General features: G+C 37.9%; 1 protein-coding gene across 1 annotated transcript in view; it reads left to right on the top strand.

Moving 5' to 3' along the window:
- Positions 1–23,647, top strand: part of tdrd12 (tudor domain containing 12) — a 725,767-nt gene that overhangs the window by 478,971 nt on the left and 223,149 nt on the right. The window contains exon 18 of the mRNA XM_051932225.1: positions 16,967–17,106. Within this exon, the coding sequence (XP_051788185.1) occupies positions 16,967–17,106 (140 nt within the window). The remainder of the gene's footprint in view (positions 1–16,966; positions 17,107–23,647) is intronic.

The following is a 23,647-nucleotide window of genomic DNA, read 5'->3' as shown; positions in this document are numbered from 1 at the left end:
AGACAGCATAGGTGTCAGCATTGGTGGATCTCCTTACAATAAAGCACTATTAACCGTTCAACTGCAGAAAAGGAAACATATTAACAGTGACTGCGATCCTCTTTATTACTTATCCATATTTCGCATGCTGAGAAAGAAACAAGTCATGAATACACGGTCACGGGTACAAAACGAAAAGGAAAGGATAACAGGAACAAACACACGAACACGAAAGAAACAACAAAATAGACGGCTATGCAGCATAGGTGGATCTCATTACAATAAGGCACTATTAACCGTTCAACCGCAGAAAAGGCTCCATATTAACAGTGAGTGCAATACTCCTTATTACTTATCCATATTTCTAAATGAAAAAATGTCTCGACTCCAAAAACGCAAAGCTCAACTAAAGCTTCTAACTAACGATGTACCTAAAAGTAAAAACTTTATGAACTGCATTAGATCCTACAATAGTTCATTTGCTTTTGCATATACCGGAGTAAATATCAGGCCACCAAAAGGCAATGGCCCATACTGCTTTCGCATATGTGCACAGATAGTGCATCGCATTGGAACAGTGCACCCTGAAACAAATCAACAACACAAATATGCACAAATCTACATCCTAGATCCACATTACGCAAACTATCAATCAAAGTGCTGCATCGCAACAGGCACGGATTCAAAACGAAACACCTCCCGTCTCAGACATACGTTAATGGCAGCGAAGGCTACAACGGGCTTCTCACACAGCACAGGCAAATCGATTACAGCTCCAAAACAACACGTCCCAAATACTGGACATACAGCGACGCGCCTCTCAAACGGCACAAGGAAAACATACACCAGGAAAATTCATTCGGATTAATGAATGTCATTTGCAATCATTGTCATTCAGTTCACTTCCCTGAAGAAACAACTGGCAATACAAGTTATACATTTACACGTTGTTGTCAAAAGGGTCAAATTACACTGCCTTCTTTACATTCATATACTGAATATCTACAGAAGCTTATAACTGACGATGTACCTGAAAGTGAAATCTTTATCAACTACATTAGATCCTACAAATCGGTATCCACTATGAACATTAACGGTGGCACTGCACGTGACATCCGTCTTGAAAAAATGTTGTTTATTGATGAATGTTCAATGGCATGAAGTCACTTACTCAACACCATTCATAAACTTCTACAAACGTTTATGAATAATAATATTCGATTTGGAGGAAAGGTACTTTTATGAGGAGGAGATTTTAGACAGTGATTAGCTATTCTTCCAGATGCCATGCACTCAGCTATTGTTCAGTGCACCTTAAAATATGCAGACAAGTGGCATTGCTTTCAAAAGATACAGTTAGTAAAAAAGATACGATGTCCAGAACCAGATCATAACAATTGCTTATTACAACTGAGAGATGGTACACTCACCAATACAGATAGACTTCAGCCACATATTATTACAATTCCTCAAGCCTTTATCTGCGACGACTTAGTTACAGAAACATTTGGAACAGCAATCTCATTAGACCAAATGCCCCTTTTAACACAACGCACTATATTATGTCCAAAAAATATTAATGTGGAAAACATTAATACCCAAGTCATTCCATTACTTCCTGGAGCGACACAACTCTTTCTAAGCTCTGACAAACTTGACTCTGATCACAACAATAACCATCTTAAATGACCTTACAAGTTCTGAGCTGGAATTACCTTTTACACTTAAACGGCGTGTACAAAGAAATTTTCAAATAAACCTTTACACTGTGCCACACACTTTATTGTTTGCTTTCTATTTGCATCATCTACACCGTCACACTATTCTATATCTCATTCATACATCACGCTCTTTGTCATTCCCAACACCAGGGGTTGGCGAGCGAAGCGAGCAGGGGGCAGAGCCCCCTAGTCAAAAATAAAGCGAGTTGGAGTTAATTATGATATTATAGCATTAACAGAAACCTGGCTAAATAGCAAAGATGGTGATGAGTATAACATAGAGGGATACACATTTTTTAAGAACGATACACAGAACAGAAAAGGCGAGAATGCTGTTTATGTCAAACAGAATGTAAACACAAGCCTTCTTCAGTTTGACAATGAACTCCATCCTAGGGAGAACATGTGGCTTTGTCTGGAATGCATTAGGTAAAGAGGCCTTATTTTAGGAGAGTGTTATAGAGCGCTCAATGCAGGCAGTAATTTAATTGCACATCTTTTTAGTAATGTTAAGGCAATTTTACATGACGATATTATAAACATGAGGTACTTCTAACTACCCGAATATTAACTGGGGTAACATTCCAAATAGTGGAGCACAAGAGCAGGAGTTTTTAGCAGTAATCGGTGTCTGTTTTTAAACACAGTATGTTAAATCGCCAATACAGGGTGAAGCCTGTCTTGATTTAGTATTTGGTAATAATCAGGATAGAATTGAGGGTGTAGAGGTGATTGAACCATTAGTGCCAAGTGACCTTAATTTAATATAGTTGTCTATAGTTAGAAGATTGTGAATGCAAAAACTAAATACATTAAGTCTCAAGAGGTTAGACTGGGATAAGCTTTTGTGTGAAGATAGCCAAGGAGTAGTGGTACAGGATTAAAAACATTTTATATATAATGCAGGACAGGTACATACCTAAATTTAGAATTAGTAGTAAATTTTTAAAAAAAACTCTGCGGTGGGTTAATAAAGAGTTGAAAAAGAAACTGCACAGGAAAATACAGTTGTATAAGGTTTGTGAATCGTAGGACATATGAGAACATGAGGGCAACCATTAAGAAGGATATTAGGGAGACTAAAAGTCAGTTAGAGAGGAACATAGCAGATAAGGAGAAAGATGACCCAGAGACATTCTTTTAGTATTTTAGTAATAGTAAAAGAACCATCAAGATGGAAGTGAAGTGCATCAGGAATCGTAAAGGAGAACTAAAAACTACAGACAGTGAAGTAACAGATGCTCTAAACTCACATGTGAGGGAGTAGATAACCTCCCAGCAGTAAAAGCGACAACTAAGGAAGTACTGAGTGATTTGGAAATTGTAGAGGGAGAAGTAATACTTTGATTAAATAGGCTGAAATCAAATAAATCACCAGGACCAGATAATAATTAATCTTGAGTTCTTAAGAAGGTTAGTGAGTACATATTTAAGCCCTTGATGCATATGTTTTGGAAGTCACTGCACACTGGGAAAATTCCAAATTACTGGAAAATGGCAAATATTATCCTGTTATATAAAAAGGGTGACCGGACATATCCAATAAAGTATAGACCAGTAAGCGTAACGTGCATCACAGGTACATTAATGGAAGGAATTATCTTAAAACGTAATTCGCCTGCCTCCTCACTCACTCACTCACGTCTGTCCGAAGCCGAATGCGCAGTCGCCTTCTGAGCACGTCTGAAGCCGAATGCGCAGTCGCCTTCTGTGCAGCTGCCTGAAAAACCTTACGAGACCGACATCCAACCCCAACATCGTGGCAGGCGGTGGATTTATGGCCGCAAAAGTTCAAAGAGAAAGGCGACTTCGATTAAAGCTGTAGAGGCCTGAAAGGCGATTTCAACTACAGCTCGAGGCCTAATTACGCATTCTGATTCAATTACGTATTCATTCAATACACCTATATCAGGTTTGTGGTGCTTATACTTATTACTATTCCATATTGTACTGGAACATTCATCATTCAATATTATACTATAGGTTTGGAAAATTCATCAACTAACAGTACAAGCCTGTACAGTAATGAGTAAAGCGGACTACAATCATTACAAAACAACTTCTTCGTTACTTATCATTTGTTCTTCATACACTGCTGACACAAACTCGTGCCTGTTTCATCTTAAGTTGTTGAAACGGGCTCTTTGCCTAGTTAAGCATAAACAGCACATGGCAAGAACAGTAGTTTTACATTTCAGAAGAGGGAGGTCATGTTTTACTAACATCTTGGAATTCTATTAGGAAGTAACAAAAGAATATGATCAAAGTGAAGCATATGATATTATTTATTGTGACTTTTAGAAAATATGTGATAAGGTGCCACCTGGCATCAAGTTAAATGATGTGGGAGTTCAGGGTGTTGTTTGTAGATGGATGCAGAATTGGCTCAGACACTGCAAGCAGAGGGTCATGATGTGAGGAACCCTGTCAGAATTTGGTGACATTAAGAGTGTTGTTCCACAGGGGCAGTGCTAGGGATGCTGCTATTTTTAATATACAGTATATAAATGATTTGGATAGGAATATATTTCATATTCAGAATACAAAATCAAGTATTCAGGATTCAGCTTGCAGTATGTTTTAAACATTTATTCAAGCATACAGTTTTTTTCTGAAACTGAATGCTGAGTACTTTTAAACTACATCTCTGTATCGGCGGATTCAATCAGCTGCAGATCAAAAATATATTAAAAAACAAAAAATTCAACAAGATTTCAAAAAGCAATACTTGAATTTGCTTTGTGCCAACTGCTATGCTGAATGCATGCAAATGAAGTAATATGTAGGCAATGGTATGTCCTGCTGTAGCCTCCTAGCATTTCACAGATTCTTAGTCTTTGTCCAGCACTCAGTGGAGCATTGTTTGCCTTGTGTTTCATTCATTTGCTACTTGTCTGTGTAACTGGTTAATTTAATGTGCAAGCATTTTGGAGATATGGTTCTAAATGTTTTCTATTAGGAAGCCTAGTGCTTGCTCTTTCTCTCTCTCTCTCTCTCTCTCCGTTTCGTACTGGAAGCAGCAGTGCTGTAGATTCAAAACTGTCTGCAATATGCAGCTCATTCTGGCTGTTTGTGTGCTTTACCCAGTTTTCTAAAAGTATTTGTTGTTGCTTTGTGTTTGTATATGCTTTAACAAATAGCAGTTAAGTAGTTTGTTAATGTTTTATGCAGTAGCACTATAGATGAAGAGGAAATGTAAAATGGTTTGCAGAGCACACCATCTGGAGTCTGTCCTAAAAAGACAGGTTAGTTAATCCTGGATCCAAGAACGAGTTTTGGCTTGCTTTAGCGTAAGAGGTTAGTTAATCCTGGATCTCAGAACAAATTCTGTCTTGCTTTAGCATGGTAAGAGATTGGATTACAAATTTTTAAAAATATAAAAATTATAATAATTCAGCTTTCTTTGTTAGTTATGCCTGAAATAACCGTTTTGTCTAAATTATTATATTCTTTCCCTTAATTTTCAGTTTATGCAAAATAATATAAACTGATTAATTTACCCTAAGATTTGATGCTTGTAAAGGCCATTTTGTTTTCCCTATTCTTTTTGTAATTGCAGTTGAGCCGTTTCTTGTTAATTTGTGGTGACCAGACTTGTAAGTCATTGTTTTCCCAAGCATAAACATTTATTAGCCACTGGTTTCTGACTACATTCTATACAGTTTTTTGCTTGTTACTTTTACTTTTTGAGTGTTACTTTAAACCATCATCCTCTTAAAGTCCTTGCAGAAAAATACCAGATGAAACTCCTTTGCTCAATATGCGGTTTAACCTGAACTCTATGGAGAATGACTCAAATATTTTAGCATATGTTAGCCTTTCATCTGCCATATACCATACCACTAGCCATACTTAACTAGCACAATGTACTTAGTATCTATTACAGTAAAACCTCGATTATCCATCTACGGTCAGGACCAAGGCCGTGACAGATAAAAGATGGATAACAGAACAGGTAAAAATGATTTACAGTAGATTAGTTTAGCGAATAGTCATATTTATTGACAAAACATAACTATATTAACAAAATATAATATAGTAGTAACAAAATTAATTCATATAATACTGTAACAAACAGCCTAATAAACAAATACAACTCAGAGGTACTAGAGTTTTCTACATTTTACTTGGAGTCTTTGTTCCGTAACAAACATTGCCCTTTCTTATCTGGGTTACAGAGCACAATTCCAAAACAATTAAAGAAAGCTTTCCCTGCCAAGTTAATTTATCTCCTGCCAGTTAAGTTCTTTTTATCTATACTGCAAACACTCCTGTTTATTGTCTCCTGAATCCCTACTCAAAACTTCCTTCCACCGCACCTTCCTTTTCCTCCTAACTCTCCGAAGGGAAGTGTCTACCTCTTTACAGAGCAGATGCTTTTCTGCCAGTTCCCTCACTTAAAGCATTCATTTCACCCTTTCTGCTCCCTCATAGTGCATCACAAACTGCATGCAGCATAACATAACAGAATTTTAAAAGAAAATTAAAATACAGAAGAACATTATAACAAAAATGAAAAGCTACGAAATGCTATTAAAACTGAAGGTATGTAACTGACTCTTTGATTTCAAATTGCAGCCTGGCACATGATGCTGGGGAAGAAAACAACACGCTGACACAAGGGAGAGCTAATCCAACATATATAGCTCGCAGTGTACCGCACGGCACTAGTAGAACAGTAATAGGTAGGCGCTGCTATGTGCTGCTTAACAATATAAAGTAAAATGGGACCTCATGCCTGATCTAAACAGCAGCGTGGCGAATTGCTCGCGTACTGAAGTGACTTTTGCTATAGGTGGAAGTCCCACTTTATGTTATTGTGCCAAGCAGAGTGCAGCAGTCTATTAGCCAGCCAAAGCGCTGTGAAGAAGCTATCTGTTGTTAAGGTCCTGCCTTTGTCCAGTCTGATAACGGTCACGGGACATTGTATCTTTGATTGCTGGTACAACAAATAGTTCTGAGCAGGCATCAGCCATAGTGCTGCTCATATGAAAAGAATGGAGATAAGTGCAATCAACTCAGAGAGGGAGAGGCAAATTTGTTGAACCATGTGAACGTCACTAAGAGAATAAAACTGAATAATAAAAAAAAAAACAATCATTAACTTTTACTTCTTCTTCTTGAATTTCCCTTTGGGGATTAATAAAGTATCTATCTATTCATTCTTTTGGTTGCTCCCATTAGGGGTCACCACAGCGGATCATCTTCTTCCATATCTTTCTGTCCTCTGCATTTTGTTCTGTTACACCCATCACCTGCATGTCCTCTCTCACCACATCCATAAACTTTCTCTTGGGCCTTCCTCTTTTTCTCTTGCCTGTCAGCTCTATCCTTAGCATCCTTCTCCCAATATACCCACCTCTACACATGCACAAACCAATGCAATCTCGCCTCTCTGACTTTGTCTCTCAACTGTCCAACTTGAGCTGACACTCTAATGTACTCATTTCTAATCCTATCCATCCCTGTCACACCCAATGCAAATCTTAGCATCTTTAACTCTTCTACCTCCAGCTCTGTCTCCTGGTTTCTGGTCAGTGCCACCATCTCCAACCCATATAACATAGCTGGTCTCACTACCGTCCTGTAGACCTTCCCTTTCACTCTTGCTGATATCCATCTGTCACAAATCACTCCTGAGACGCTTCTCCACCCATTCCACCCTGCCTGCACTCTCTTTTTCACCTCTCTTCCACAATCCCCATTACTCTACTGTTGATCCCAAGTATTTAAACTCATCCACCTTCGCCAACTCTATTCCTTGCATCCTCACCATTCCACTGACCTTCATTCCTCTCCTCTCTTGAGCATACCTCCACCTCTCTAGGGTCTCCTCAACCTGTTCCCCACTATCGCTACAGATCACAATGTCATCAGCAAACATCATAGTCCACAGGGACTCCTGTCTAATCTCGTCTGTCAACCTGTCCATCACCATCGCAAATAAGAAAGGGCTCAGAGCCAATCCCTGATGTAATCCGACCTCCACCTTGAATGCATCCGTCACTCCTACCACAGACCTCACCACGGTCACACTTCCCTCGTACATATCCTGTACAACTCTTACATACTTCTCTGCCACTCCCGACTTCCTCATACAATACCACAGCTCCTCTCAAGGCACCGTCATATGCTTTCTCCAGGTCCACAGAAACGCAATGCAACTCCTTCTGGCCTTCTCTATACTTCTCCATCAACACCCTCAGAGCAAACATCGCATCTGTGGTGCTCTTTCTTGGCATGAAACAGTACTACTGTTCACTAATCATCACCTCACTTCTTAACCTAGCTTCCACTACTCTTTCCCATAACTTCATGCTGTGGCTCATCAATTTTATCTCCCTGTAGTTACTACAGTCCTGCACATCCCCCTTATTCTTAAATATCGGCACCAGTATACTTCTTCTCCACTCCTCAGGCATCCTCTCACTTTCCAAGATTCCATTTAACAATCTGGTTAAAAACTCCACTGCCATCTCTCCTAAACACCTCCATGATTCCAAAGGTATGTCATCTGGACCAACAGCTTTCCCATTCTTCATCCTCTTCATAGATGTCCTCACTTCCTCCTTGCTAATCCGTTGCACTTCCTGATTCACTATCTCCACATCATTCAACATCATTCCCCTCTCGTTCTCTTCATTCATCAGCCACTCAAAGTACTCTTTCCATCTGCTCAACACACTGTCCTTGCTTGTGAGTACGTTTCCATCTTTATTCTTTATCACCCTAACCTGCTGCACATCTTTCTCAGCTTGGTCCCTCTGTCTAGCCAATCACTACAGGTCCTTTTCCTTTTCTCCCTCCTTAGTGTCCAACCTCTCACACAACTCCTGATATGCCTTTTCTTTAGCCTTCGCCACCTCTCTCTTCACCTTGCGCCTTGTCTCCTTGTACTCGTCTACTTTCTGCATCTCTCTGACTATCCCACTTCTTCTTTGCCATCCTCTTCCTCTGTATACTCTCCTGTACTTCCCCATTACACCACCAGGTTTCCTTTTCCTCCTACCTCTGTCCAGATGTCACGCCAAGCACCCGTCTTGCTCTCACCCTTACTACATTTGCTGTAGTTTCCCAACTGTCTGGTAATTCTTCACTACCACCCAGTGCCTGTCTCACCTTCTCCCTAAATTCAACCTTACATTCTTCCTTTTTCAACATCCACCATTTGATCCTTGGCTCTGCCCTCACTCTCTTCCTTTTCTTGATCTTCAATGTCATCCTACAGACCACCATCCTATGCCGCTTAACTACACTTTCCCCGCCACCACTTTGCAGTTTTCAATCTCCTTCAGATTGACTCTTCTGCATAGGATGTAATCTACCTGTGTGCATCTTCCTCCACTCTTGTACGTAACCCTATGTTCCTCCCTCTTCTTAAAATACGTATTCACCACAGCCATGCCCATCCTTTTGGCAAAATCCACTATCCTCTGACCTTCTTCATTCCTCTCCTTGACACCATACCTACCCATCACCTCCACGTTTTCTCTGTTCCCTTCACCAACATGTCCATTGAAGTCCGCTCCAATCACCACTTTCTGTACCTTGGGTACACTGCTCATCACTTAATCCAACTCACTCCAGAAATCTTCTTTCTCATCCATGGCACACCCAACTTGCAAGGCATATGCACTAACAACATTCATCATCACACCTCCAATTTCCAGCTTCATAATCATTACTTTGTCTGACACTCTTTTCACCTCCAAAACACTCTTGACATAGTGTTCCTTCAGAATAACCCCTACTCCATTTCTCCTCCTATCCACACCATGATAGACCAATTTGAATCCACCTCCAATTCACCTGGCCTTACTCCCCTTCCATTTAGTCTCTTGAACGCACAATATATCAATCTTCCTTATCTCCATCATATCTGCCAACTCTTTTCCCTTACCAGTCATACTGCCAACATTCAAAGTTCCTACCCTCAGTTCCACTCTCTTTACCTTCCTCCTCTCCTCCTGCCTCCGGACATGTCTCCTCCCTCTTCTTCTCCTTTTATTCTTCTTCTTTGGCCAACAGGAGCCCAATTTCCGCCAGTAACAGTACTGGTGGTGGTCATTCTTAACCGACCGATCCGGTATGGAAATTTGTATTATTGTCCACATAATGATTTGGCAAAATTTTAGACTGGATGGTCAGTCCTGACGTAACCCTCCCCATTTATCCGGGCTTGGGTCCAGCACGAAGAAACACAATGGTTGGGATAGCTTTTTCAAGTAGCCAAAATTCACACTGGGTGTTACAGACTCAAATCAAACATGTTTTTATTATATTATAGTAATAATAATAGCAGGTCACTACTCAAAACGTGGAGCGCCCATTCTCAAACCCAGGATCTTTGGGTTATAAGGCTGCGGTTCTTACCTCTGTATCATTCAAGAACACATATCAACTCCCTGTTGATTGAAGTTTGAGCTTGGGCTTTTAACTCATTGACAGCAATATATAAATCAAATGTTTTTTTTTCCTTTGGTAATATTCCTGAATAAAAGTGCATGTTTATTTGATATTTGGACTAAAGTCTTCACACACTATACAGTAAACTTCACGTCATTATTAGTATAACATGGAAAACGTTTCTGCTTTATATATGTGTTCAGCATTTCTTGCCTTGTGTTTATTTCCTTTCATCCTACGCTAACCCAGATATTTGTAGACACTGAACACACATGAAATGCATGCATTCCTAATAATGATACAGTATACTTTACTACTTACCCTATGCAACTCCGGGAACCTCACATGCAGATAAGGAGCCTTGGCTTGAGCTGAGAGAACTTTTTGCCCGAACTGAGCTCCGCCAAGGCTGGGGATGGGACAGCAGGCTGCTTGTGCTGACTGACGCATTTACAAAACAAAACACGCTGATGGAGAGGTGCGAAGGGATTTAAGGTGGGCCAGGATTAAGAGTTTTTTTTTTGTGGCATCAGAAATTGTAGTGTTAAAAAACTAGGAGGTACACAATAGATCTGACTGAAACAAAAAAAAAGTAATATATTATTAACTGAGGCAATTTTTTTCTGAGAAAAGCAACAATCTGTTAGGAAAAGATCTGTTAGGAAAAGACTGTTTTAACAAAACACAAAAAATCCATAAAGGAAGAATATAAAATATCAAAGCAAACAAAATGCACTTAAAAAGACATGGCACCTCACTTTACAGATTGATGACCCTGTCTTTCAGCAGCTTTCCCAACGTCCCAAACCATAGTGCAGAAGGACAAAATACCCTCCTTATTACCTGGCTGAACTATTTTTTCCCTCCAAGGACACTTTCCAGTTCCATAGTAAGGGGGTCTTTGGCATATAACTGCCTGTAAACCTAGGCGTATTACCTGAATTAGGAATACTCTCTGATAGTCTTTTGACTGTCCTACCAGAACTCTCTTTATCTGCCCAAAGTCTTCTTGCATCACTGAAACAAAATTTAAAATTAAAGGATAAGGCACACTGGGTGTACTATTGTGGGAGGAGTGAGACTTGCCAAATTTGATATGGATTGGCCTACTCTCCCATACCCTAAGTTTAGCACACTTACTCAGAAAGATACATACACAACCTATCATCTTAAGCACTGATTATGTACACTCATTAACTTTGTCTTGAGAAGACCAGAAATCTGTTCCCATTGACACTGGAGACTGATACACCTTTGGTATTGCCATTTTCCAATGGTACGTTACTCCATCATGTACTGCTCACTATTGGAGATCTCTCCTGAGTCACTAATCCATTGGAAAAGAAGTAGCTATCTACCAATACTAGGTGTCATAAATGTATTTTATTACTTCAGTCAAGGAGAATGTGCAAATGAAGTATAAAAGTTTAAAACTAAACTAATATTTATTGAAATACAATAATAGCAACAGAAATTGTAGATGCAAATAGCAGCATACAATGATAAAAAAAAAATAGAAATGCATATCAATATCTGCATATAAAGCCTTAACAAAAGTACACTGTTGTTTTTAAAGTTGAAAAGCTTAACTACTACTTTAAGTGTATGAAAGCTAAAGAATGTCACCAAAGGAAATATCTGTGCCAGTTGTCTTTGAGTGCTTTTTTATGACTCAGAATTCATGCTAATGTATAGACAGTATTTCTTAGATCCAGCTGGATGGAGTCTGTTTCTCCAAGTCTTGGGCAGTCAATCCTTAATGTCAAAACACAATAACACAATCTGAGGTTCTGGAGCTGGTGATGTTACACACAGATACTTGGCTATACTCTGATGATGGAAATCTTGTCCCAGAAGCTTTGATCATAAAAGTATGTGCAAAACACTTTGTCTTATCAAAGTTATTTATTCTATATAGTATCCAGTTTCTTTGGGACCAGGTATTCCTATCTGGTATTTGAGTTTAGTTACTGAGTGGTCATTCTAATCTAAGATTCAATGAGTGACATTCTAAGATAATGCAAATGAATAATGTGTATAGACCTAAACAAATACAAAGAAGTATGAAAGCATAAATTCTCACAGCACAGCTTTATATGAAACATCGGTGAATAAAGTTAGAGATTTCGGTTACAGTTCATCGTAGCTTGCCTGAGCAAAACTTGTTGCAAAAGCAATCCACTATGGCACTCCAAACAAATTGTCTTTAGTCACAAAATGGGCATTTTGTCGTTTCAAGACATTTAAACTTTACCAGCCCTTAGCAACATTCAGTAAGCCCTGTATGTTCTGTAAGAAAAATGTATGATACAGTTTAACAGTATGGGAAAAAATTATGGAATTCCCCTGACTACTTGTATCTCCTATCTTAAAGCTGCATCTACAATACCATATTTAGCTCTAGTGCACACCACTAGTGGTACTTGGTTAGTTAACAGGTGCTTTGTGAGGGAACAGAAAAAAAAGTTAGCAGTAAGCTCAAACAAAGACAAAGAGAATTTCACTGCACAAGAGAAATAACATCATAGTTGCAGTTAAACCCGAAGAATGGTAAAAATCCTGCTGCATTTTCAAGAAAAGAAAAAAAAAGCTTTCATTATTAATACTTTTATCCATTTGTGGAAATGGATCAGAAATAAAATGATATCCAATTTGTGAAAGAAGGGAGAGAAACCCAAGGCATAAGAGAGAAAGAGAGCATAGACGGCTTCTCAGTTGTACTTGCATCTCCAAAAGTGTGAAAAATCTGCAGCTTTTAGTGGGGCAGCTAAAACCACATACTTAACTAATTGCTGAAACTGAATGAGCAAATACTACATTTGCATTCACTATGACAGCTAAAATTTGCCAAATGAAACCTATTTAGATGGTATAAGAAGTGAATGGAACATAGACTCAGTTTATAAGTAATTATTACTGTCTAATTCAGTTGCAGACTTAGGACAACAAAATTCATTAGTCCTATCCACTTCATTTCTCCAAAGTAATATCAAGTTAAGTTTTGAGGTCCCTAAAGTCCTGTTGTCTCCCACACTACATGGGAAATTATTCCATGTGTCTATGATTCTCTTTGTGAAGCAAAACATCCTAATGTTTGTGCGAAATTTACTCTTAACAAGTTTGGAACTGTGTCCCCATGCTCTTCTTGAACTCATTTTAAAGTAACAGTCTTAATCCACTGTTGTAATTCCGTCGTACTTTCGAACACATCAGTCGAGTCGCCTATTAATCTCCTTTTGCTTAAACTGAAAAGGCTTAGCAGTTTTATTCCTCTGCTTCCTCTGTCTGAGCCAATGTTGCAACCATCTTCATACAGTTGAAGTTAGTTGTTTATATACACTTGGGATGAATTCTTTTAAACTCATTTTATAACCCCTCCACAGATTTTATACTAATAATATACGTGAAAGGTTTATATATGTACTCACTAACTTCCTTATGCGCTCAAGGATAAATACTATCTGGTCCTGTTGATTTGTTTGATTTCAGCCTATTTAATCTGAGCAGTACGTCTAAATTGAAATGCTCTGGTTAAAAAAAGTTAAACTTGAAACACATTATGGATAGCAAGTCACGAGCGAAAAACTTTTCAAGTTGGCATTTTCTTGCCAACAACTTACTTGTCCATTTGTACAGTAGGGATAAATTCTTTTTTTGAAAAGTAAGTGTTCTTTGAGCTCTGATAAGACATTTTCTATAGTTTAAACACCTGAGTGTAATACTGTTTTTGACTCTTTTCTGGTCATGCACTTTTTATTGTTCTTGTCCATTGGCTACTGAAGTCTAGGATACTGCCAAACCTTTACCTTAAATTCTAGAATCTAAATTCTCTGGTTTCCTCACTACAACTAGGTGAAGCCCAAACAACGGGGCTTCACAGTTCATTCCTCCTGCAGTGAATAGAGTCTGCCTAGAAGGGCCCTCTACTCCAACTCCACAGTGCTTAATCCAATTCAGATTTTGTGGGGAGAGAGAAAAAGAGTATTTTATGTCCCCTTAGTGAATAAGTACAGTTATAGATGGGGCATAATTTTGAACATCATTGTCAATCGCTTCATTGGACCAGAGGTGTGTCACAGGACAGTGCTTTCATTAAGTTGAAATAATTAGTGACTTTTTTTTGGTACATTTTTTCAGATCAACTGTTTACTGGGGCATTTATCATTTTATACCAAAGGCATTATAATTGAGGCCCATTGACTTAGAAAATCTCTTGGTCAAAGAGGGGTAACACAGTTCATAAGATGCAAATATGTTGTCTATATAAATATTTGTAAGTGTCTTGATCCCATGTGTCTTGCTTAATTGTAACACTAAGTAGGTCTGAGAAGGTTGAAATGTATCCTGCATTGATTCCATATTTTAAGTAATTGGTGGATGACTCAATGAATGGTAAATTAACAATCATTAGTATTAAATACAGCACAAAGCAGGGCATAAAAGATTTACAACAGGATGCGACCTTGAGATTTTGATGAATCTTGATGTTTTAAATCTTCCTGAGTCCAAAAATACCATGTACAGAGAAAGTATAGGAATCATGAAAAAAAAATTCAACCTCGAGATTTTGATGAGTCTGTATGTCTGTCTGTATGTCTGTGTGTAAACATAATATGAAAACACTTTGACCTAGGTCAGTGAGATTTTATACACCTGCTTTATATCAAAACTAAAGAATCCTATTAACTTTTGGGCCACTTCTGTCAACTGAGTACTTTTTTGAATTTTCAAGTAAACTATGGTTATAATTATAAATAGATGATTCAAATTTTGTATAGATATTTATAAAGATAAAAAGCAAACATATATGAAATTTGAGAAAAATTACTCAACCAGAAGTTGTATTTTATTTAAACAATCATCTGAATTTTTATATCATGGAAATATCAATAAGTTTGTACGTCCCCATAAACTTACATCACAATATGAATCTAGCCGCACAGAAACAGTAGCACTGCTTTGATGCTGGATGCAGCCCGTTTGCAAAACCCAGCAGAAAGGTATGTATGCATGGTGTGATGCTGTCATGAAAATGTGTATGGCTGTACGACAAGTCAAGTTTTTATACATCTCAAAGTAAGTATGGAAATGGGCATACACAATGTTTATACATGAGGCCCTAGGAGGGAGGAAAAAAACAAAAGTTCTGTGAACAGGCAAAGGTCTAATATCAGTAACTCCAAGCATTGTATACAAGAACCAGAGCAAGGATGTGCATAATTGTTAACCCATTCATCACTTAAGTTTTTTAGTGCATCTGGCTCAATTTCTGGTAACCACCCTCACCAACTGGCCATTGCATCTTAATAACGCCCAACAATGGCATCACCCACACGTAAAAACAAAATGGAGAATGTTAAATATTGAATCATTAAATATAATCATCAAGGTAATACAAACTAATGATACTATATCATTTTGCTACAGCACACTGAAACCAAGATCTTCAAAACTTTTAGAATACAACAAAATAAAGAAGAAAATTATGGCAACAATCAAAGAAATTTAAAAAAGGAGAAAAAAAAATCAAGAACAACTCTTTCTCAATTCCAGTTCATGACAATAGTAGACACAAACAAACTTTAGCTGCGTATCTTTTAGGTTGGTGCTAAGCTACTGTGGCCTGTAGGGGGGTGCTACAGCTCCCAAACACCCAACACAACAGGCTAGGACACAAATTCAGCAATGAACGAATGAAGGTTTCACTGCATACAAACATAAATTCTTCACAGTAAGCTTTTCTCACATCACAACAACACTGTACTTCTCATGCACAATATCTCTGGTGTCTTCTCTCTCAGCCTCCTCCGCTCCTACAGCAAGCTTTCCCTGCCTGCTCCCAGATTGAAGAGGAGCTGCTCCTGGGAGTACTTCCGGTGACATGAAACTGTAGCTCGAAAGCACTTCTGGGTAAAGCTGAAACCCCACAGAGTAGGGTTTCCCAGTCACCACAACTCCCCTTTGTGGACCCCATGGAACCCAACAGAGCTACCCCTGTGTCTATAGCACCCAGCATGCCCTGCAGGTATCCATGCAGTAATCCCCCAGCCTGGGTTGGCTGCCATCCAGTGTCTTGGGGAAGGAACTACCCCAAGTAAGCTGCCTTCCCCGCTCTTCCATTATAATGACCTCCCGGCTAGGTAAGGATTATTGTTCAGTCCTGGACAGGATGCCCACCCATACAGGCCATCCATCTCACAACAAATTTCCAACATATTTTGTAAAAAATTGTAAATCTAAATGTTGGTTGTTTGAAGTTGTTTTTGTGGTAACAAACAATTTATTTTTTAGTTATGAATTAATAATTTTGGCAAATATCAGTAAATATTAACTTTTGGCATTCTATACTAGATACTATGTGCATTTTTCACTGTTTTACAGTAGTCTGAGATATTTGTGTCACAATTTTATCTACTCACAAGTCTCAGCACAACCCTAAAAGTGCAAGTTCATTATGCTGTTGCTTTTATTGGCTTTGTCAGTGCATTTATGCTTATTTATAATTGATTTTGTGATTATATTTTTAATACATCATTACTTATAAAACATCAAAGCAGCTAATAATATGAGAAAAATACACCCGAGAATGTATATTATTCACTTGGTAAGGTAAAATCCTTGATGATGTTATATGTAACTTTGGTTTTTAAAAAGTAATTCACTGTATTTGAGATTGTTCTTTCAAAATATGAAGTGTACACATTTCTCTCTTTTTAAAAAAAAAAAAAAAGAAACATGAAACCAATTTCACAAATATTTGTTAGATATTGTATTTCAACTGAATTTGATAAAGTACTGTTATTGTTGATATGATCTGCTCTTGTATCATTAACTACCATTACTTGTTTCTTCTCTTACAGTTTTGACCAATGACTTTATAAAAGCCCTTGATATTACAGATGCCACCTGTGTTGTGCACTTTGGTTTCCCTGTATCTCCACATCTCTTTGGGGCTCGTCAGTTCTGTATGAAGGATTACTTTCAAAACTTAACTGAAATGGTATGACATTATAATTGTAACAGTGTTCACACATATACAATTCATAAATCAATAGTTATTTATTGTTGTTACATATTATTTAAATATAGAGAATAAAACATTTAAATATTTAATCATTATTTAGTTCTCTTTTTTAAATAGAATAAATCTATTTTAATTTGTTACAGTGGTGTGAAAAACTATTTGCCCCCTTCCTGATTTCTTATTCTTTTGCATGTTTGTCACACAAAATGTTTCTGATCATCAAACACATTTAACCATTAGTCAAATATAACACAAGTAAACACAAAATGCAGTTTTTAAATGATGGTTTTTATTATTTAGGGAGAAAAAAAATCCAAACCTACATGGCCCTGTGTGAAAAAGTAATTGCCCCCTTGTTAAAAAATAACCTAACTGTGGTGTATTACACCTGAGTTCAATTTCCGTAGCCACCCCCAGGCCTGATTACTGCCACACCTGTTTCAATCAAGAAATCACTTAAATAGGAGCTGCCTGACACAGAGAAGTAGACCAAAAGCACCTCAAAAGCTAGACATCATGCCAAGATCCAAAGAAATTCAGGAACAAATGAGAACAGAAGTAATTGAGATCTATCATTCTGGTAAAGGTTATAAAGCCATTTCTAAAGCTTTGGGACTCCAGCGAACCACAGTGAGAGCCATTATCCACAAATGGCAAAAACATGGAACAGTGGTGAACCTTCCCAGGAGTGGCCGGCCGACCAAAATTACCCCAAGAGTGCAGAGACGACTCATCCGAGAGGTCACAAAAGACCCCAGGACAACGTCTAAAGAACTGCAGGCCTCACTTGCCTCAATTAAGGTCAGTGTTCACGACTCCACCATAAGAAAGAGACTGGGCAAAAACGGCCTGCATGGCAGATTTCCAAGACGCAAACCACTGTTAAGCAAAAAGAACATTAGGGCTCGTCTCAATTTTGCTAAGAAACATCTCAATGATTGCCAAGACTTTTGGGAAAATACCTTGTGGACTGATGAGTCAAAAGTTGAACTTTTTGGAAGGCAAATGTCCCGTTACATCTGGCGTAAAAGGAACACAGCATTTCAGAAAAAGAACATCATACCAACAGTAAAATATGGTGGTGGTAGTGTGATGGTCTGGGGTTGTTTTGCTGCTTTAGGACCTGGAAGGCTTGCTGTGATAGATGGAACCATGAATTCTACTGTCTACCAAAAAATCCTGAAGGAGAATGTCTGGCCATCTGTTCGTCAACTCAAGCTGAAGCGATCTTGGGTGCTGCAACAGGACAATGACCCAAAACACACCAGCAAATCCACTTCTGAATGGCTGAAGAAAAACAAAATGAAGACTTTGGAGTGTCCTAGTCAAAGTCCTGACCTGAATCCAATTGAGATGCTATGGCATGACCTTAAAAAGGCGGTTCATGCTAGAAAACCCTCAAATAAAGCTGAATTACAACAATTTTGCAAAGATGAGTGGGCCAAAATTCCTCCAGAGCGCTGTAAAAGACTCATTGCAAGTTATCGCAAACGCTTGATTGCAGTTATTGCTGCTAAGGGTGGCCCAACCAGTTATTAGGTTCAGGGGGCAATTACTTTTTCACACAAGGCCATGTAGGTTTGGATTTTTTTTCTCCCTAAATAATAAAAACCACCATTTACAAACTGCATTTTGTGTTTACTTGTGTTATATTTGACTAATGGTTAAATGTGTTTGATGATCAGAACCATTTTGTGTGACAAACATGCAAAAGAATAAGAAATCAGGAAGGGGGCAAATAGTTTTTCACACCACTGTATATAAAATGTATTTGAATACATACTACACACAGCATATACATTGCATCTAAGTTATGTAAAACAGTAGATCCTTCAGAATCTTTTCTGGAAGGTTGTTTACAAATTACCAACATTGCCATCGACAGAAATGTTATATACATTTTTTTCTTTATCCAGATATCACTCTTTGAATTGTTTAAAGGGTAAATTAAGTATATTAAGTATTTATTCTATAATATGTTTTGAATTTGTTTTGATTCTAGGTGTAAACTTATTGATTTGTAATAATTCATTGTTTTAGTTTTTTTTTTTATTTTTTATTTTATTGTAATCATTCCATACATATAGATTAATTTATAACAAAAAAGAATTGAAGACAAATCGGACCCCACCCTTGAGAAGGAGAGCTTAGCCAGAGGAGAATTGCTAAAGGCTTTTTAATAGGGCAAAAAATAAACAAAAGAAAGGAAGAAATATATATAGGTAAATAAAAAAAATGGAGAAGGGAAATAAATGTAGTAGTAATTATTTCTCTTATTCTAAAATATTATTGATTAGATCCTGCCAGGTTTTGAAAAAATTCTGTACGGATCCTCTAACTGAGAATTTGATTTGTTCCACTTTCAAATAATATAAAACATCGGTTTCCCACTGGGTTATCAGAGGAGAGTTAAGATTCTTCCAATTTAACAAAATAAGTCTGCGTGCCAAAAGTGTAGTGAATGCAATTACCTTTTGTTTGTCCTTCTCCACTTCAAGTCCGTCTGTAAGAACACCGAACACAGCGGTTAATGGGTTAGGAAGGATTGTGGCCCCAAGGCTGTCTGAGAGGCACTTAAACATTTTGGTCCAAAATGATGTTAACTTGGTGCAGGCCCAAAACATGTGACCCAGTGAGGCAGGAGCTTGGTTGCAGCGTTCGCAGGTTGGATCTTGCCCTGGAAACATTTTGGACAGTTTTAAGCGAGACAGATGATCTTGATATATAATTTTGAGTTGAATAATTCTATGCTTTGAGCATATGGAGCTCGAGTGAATTCTCTGTATGCTACCTTCCACTCCTTTTCTGATATATTGATTAAGAGATCTTTTTCCCAATGTCCTCTTGGGTCTTTGAAAGGTAGGGATTCTAATAAGATTTTATATAATGCGGAAATGGTGTCTAATTCCTCGAAATCGAGCAGTATTTTTTCCATCATGGTGGAGGGTACAAGGTGAGGAAAATTTGGCAGTTTCTGTTTAACAAAGTTTCTAATTTGAAGATAGTGAAAGAAATGTGTAGCTGGGAGGTTGAATTTAGAACGTAATTGTTCAATGGATGCAAATATGTTGTCTATATAAAGATCTCTGAGCATTTTAATCCCAAATCTTTTCCAGGTATTAAAAACTGGATATGTTTGCGAGGGTTGAAAGAGGTGGCTCTCTTGCAGAGGTGCCACAGATAAAAGGTCCTCCATCTTAAAATGCTTTCTAAGTTGGTTCCATATTCTGAGTGAGTAAAGCACAATTGGGTTATTAGTATATTTGCGATAACTTGCATTTATTGGAGCGCAGAGCAGGGAGTATAAAGAAGTACTACAGGATTTTACTTCTATTGCGGACCAGGCTTGTGTATGTTCATTTATTTGTGTCCAGGTTTTTATAGCTTGTATGTTTGCTGCCCAGTAATAAAATTGAAAATTAGGTAAAGCCATGCCGCCACCTGCCTGAGGTCTTTGTAGGGTCGATCTTCGGATACGTGGGTGTTTTGAGTTCCAAATGAATGAGGTTATTGTTGAGTCTAATTGCTTAAAAAACGATTTATTGATATATATTGGATTGTTTTGAAATAGAAAAAGAAGTTTAGGAAGGATATTCATCTTAACAATGTTAATTCTTCCTGCTAGAGTGAGATGAAGGGTTACAATACAATACAATACGGTTTATTTTTGTATAGCCCAAAATCACACCGGAAGTGCCGCAATGGGCTTTAACAGGCCCTGCCTCTTGACAGCCCACCAGCCTTGACTCTCTTAAGAAGACAAGGAAAAACTTCCAAAAAAACCTTGTAGGGAAAAAATGGAAGAAACCTTGGGAAAGGCAGTTCAAAGAGAGACCCCTTTCCAGGTAGGTTGTGCATGCAGTGGGTGTCAAAAGAAGGGGGTCAATACAATACAATGCAGTACACAGAACAGAACAATTTCTCAATATAGTAAGAAATAAAAAATATAAATTTTAGAAGTACAGAGCAGAATTTAACAGTAGATGATATATCCCATAATAAGATTTGAATTTGTGTAGAGTCCTGGAGACCTTATCCTTCAAGCTGCCTCCCCCATTTGGCCATTCCACGGCTGAAACAGTGCTGGGCCAGCCAATCCGATGAAAGGACCCATCTTTCCCACGATTCCCGCGATCCTCCATCTGGGATGACTTTTCCTTAGGCAGGCAAAACAACTTGGCAGGTGGGCCATGGCACCAAGTGCCACATTTGAGTACCAAGAAGAAAAAACGAATAAGTGAGGGTTAGTATACAATTATAACTGTCATGTTACTTATGTTTAAGTGCTAATGACTAACAACAGAGATGCAGTCTGTACAGTTAATCAGCAGCTCTAGTCAGGATATGCTAAACTGAAGTAGTGAGTCTTCAGCCAGGATTTAAAAGCTGAGACCGAAGGGGCATCTCTTATAGTAGCAGGCAGACCATTCCACAGTTTAGGGGCCCTGTAACTAAAAGCTCGACCTCCCACTGTTATTTTATTAATCCTTGGAATCATAAGCAGACCGGCATCTTGAGATCTTAATGTGCGCTCAGGTTTGTAAGTCATGATAAGTTCAAAACAAGTAAGCCGGACCTCGACCATTTAATGCTTTATATGTTAAAAGAAAGATTTTGAAATCTGCCCTAAACTTAACCGGGAGCCAGTGTAAGGATTTAAGAACTGGAGTTATGTGTTCGTATTTTCTTGTTCTTGTAATAATTCTTGCAGCCGCATTTTGGATTAACTGGAGGCTGTATAAAGAACAGTTTGAACATCCAGTGAACACCGCATTGCAGTAGTCAATCCTACTAGAGATAAATGTATGAATTAGTTTCTCAGAATCCTGTTTATTTAAAAAGCGTCTTAATTTCCTAACATTTTTAAGATGGAAGAAACATGTTTTGGACAACTTTGTAATATGCGCTTTAAATGACATGCTAGAGTCAAAGATAATTCCTAGATTGCGGGCTGATTCAGTAAAATTGACTGGGATTCCAACTGATTTAAATGATAACAAAATATTGTTGTTATCAGCATCATTCCCTCCAACAATTAACATCTCTGTTTTATCTGTATTTAAAGACAAGTAGTTCTCATTCATCCACTCCTTTAATTCGCTTACACAACTAATTAAAGACAACATTGGAGAAACTTCATTTGATTTAAATGAAAGGTATAACTGGGTGTCATCTGCATATGAGTGAAAATTAATATTATGTTTCCTAATGAGAGATCCCAGTGGAAGCATGTACAGTGAAAACAGTAAAGGTCCCAGTACTGAGCCCTGCGGGACACCATATTGAACTTCTGTGTATAATGATGGAGTACTGTCAGCACATTTCTGTACATATTGTAATCGATTTGATAAGTAAGAACTAAACCAAGCGAGAACGGTGCCTGTAAGCCCAACATCATTTTCTAGCCTGTGCAGTAAAATAGAATGGTCGATGGTGTCAAATGCTGCACTTAAGTCCAACAACATAATTACAGTGGAGTTTCCTTCATCAGAGGATATCAGAATGTCATTTACAACCCGTGTTAGTGCCGTTTCTGTACTATGACCAGTGCAAAAACCAGACTGGAATTTCTCAAATAAATTGTAATGCATAAGGTGTGTCTGAAGCTGACTGGTGACTACTTTTTCTAGTATTTTAGAGAGAAATGGTAAATTTGAAATAGGCCTATAATTATTTAGTATATGTAGGTCAAGGTCTGAGTTTTTAAGTAATGGTTTAATGACTGACACTTTTAGTGTATCTATGCAAGTCTTGCTTAATTTTTTCCATACAGACGGCAAAATTTTGTTGATAAAGAGCTTTATGTTTACTTGTGATATTTACCCCTAGGTATTTAAACTGATCTGCTATGGTAAAAGGTTGGGTGTCCAATCTAATATTATATGCTTGTGAATTCACTGGAAAGAGTATACTTTTATTCAGATTAATTCTGAGACCAGATATCTTTTGAAATTCTGTGAGTGCTGTTAAAACTGCAGGCACAGTGTTTTCTGGGTCTGATATATATAAAACCATATCATCTGCATATAGAGAAATTTTCTGTTCCAGTCCTTCTCTGATAATTCCCTTTATCTGATAAGAATTTCTACAGTGAACCGCCAGTGGTTAAATGGCGATTGCAAACAGCAGTGGTGACAAGGGGTATCCTTGTCTGGTGCCACGTTCTAGCTTAAAGTAGTCTGAACAAATATTGTGAATACAAACTGAAGCTTCTGGATTGGTATACAGTAGTTTGATCCATGCACAAATATTTGGGCCAAACCCAAATTTCTCCAATGCAGTGAAAAGGGAGTTCCATTCAATCATATCAAATGCTTTTTCTGTTTCTAATGATAGTAATATCTCTGGGGTGTTTGACTTTGCTGGTGAATATATTACATTAAACAGGCGTCGGAGATTGGAAGGTAAGTGTCGGCCTTTAATAAATCCAGTTTGATCCTGTGATATTACTGAGGACAGCACTTTCTCCATCCTTCAAGCTAGAATTTTTGAGCACTGTTTTAGTTTTAATGTTTCT

The sequence above is a fragment of the Erpetoichthys calabaricus genome, chromosome 9 (genome assembly GCF_900747795.2).
Source record: "Erpetoichthys calabaricus chromosome 9, fErpCal1.3, whole genome shotgun sequence".
In the NCBI taxonomy this organism is placed as follows: Eukaryota; Metazoa; Chordata; class Cladistia; order Polypteriformes; family Polypteridae; genus Erpetoichthys; species Erpetoichthys calabaricus.
This window is presented reverse-complemented; position numbering and strand designations above follow the sequence as displayed.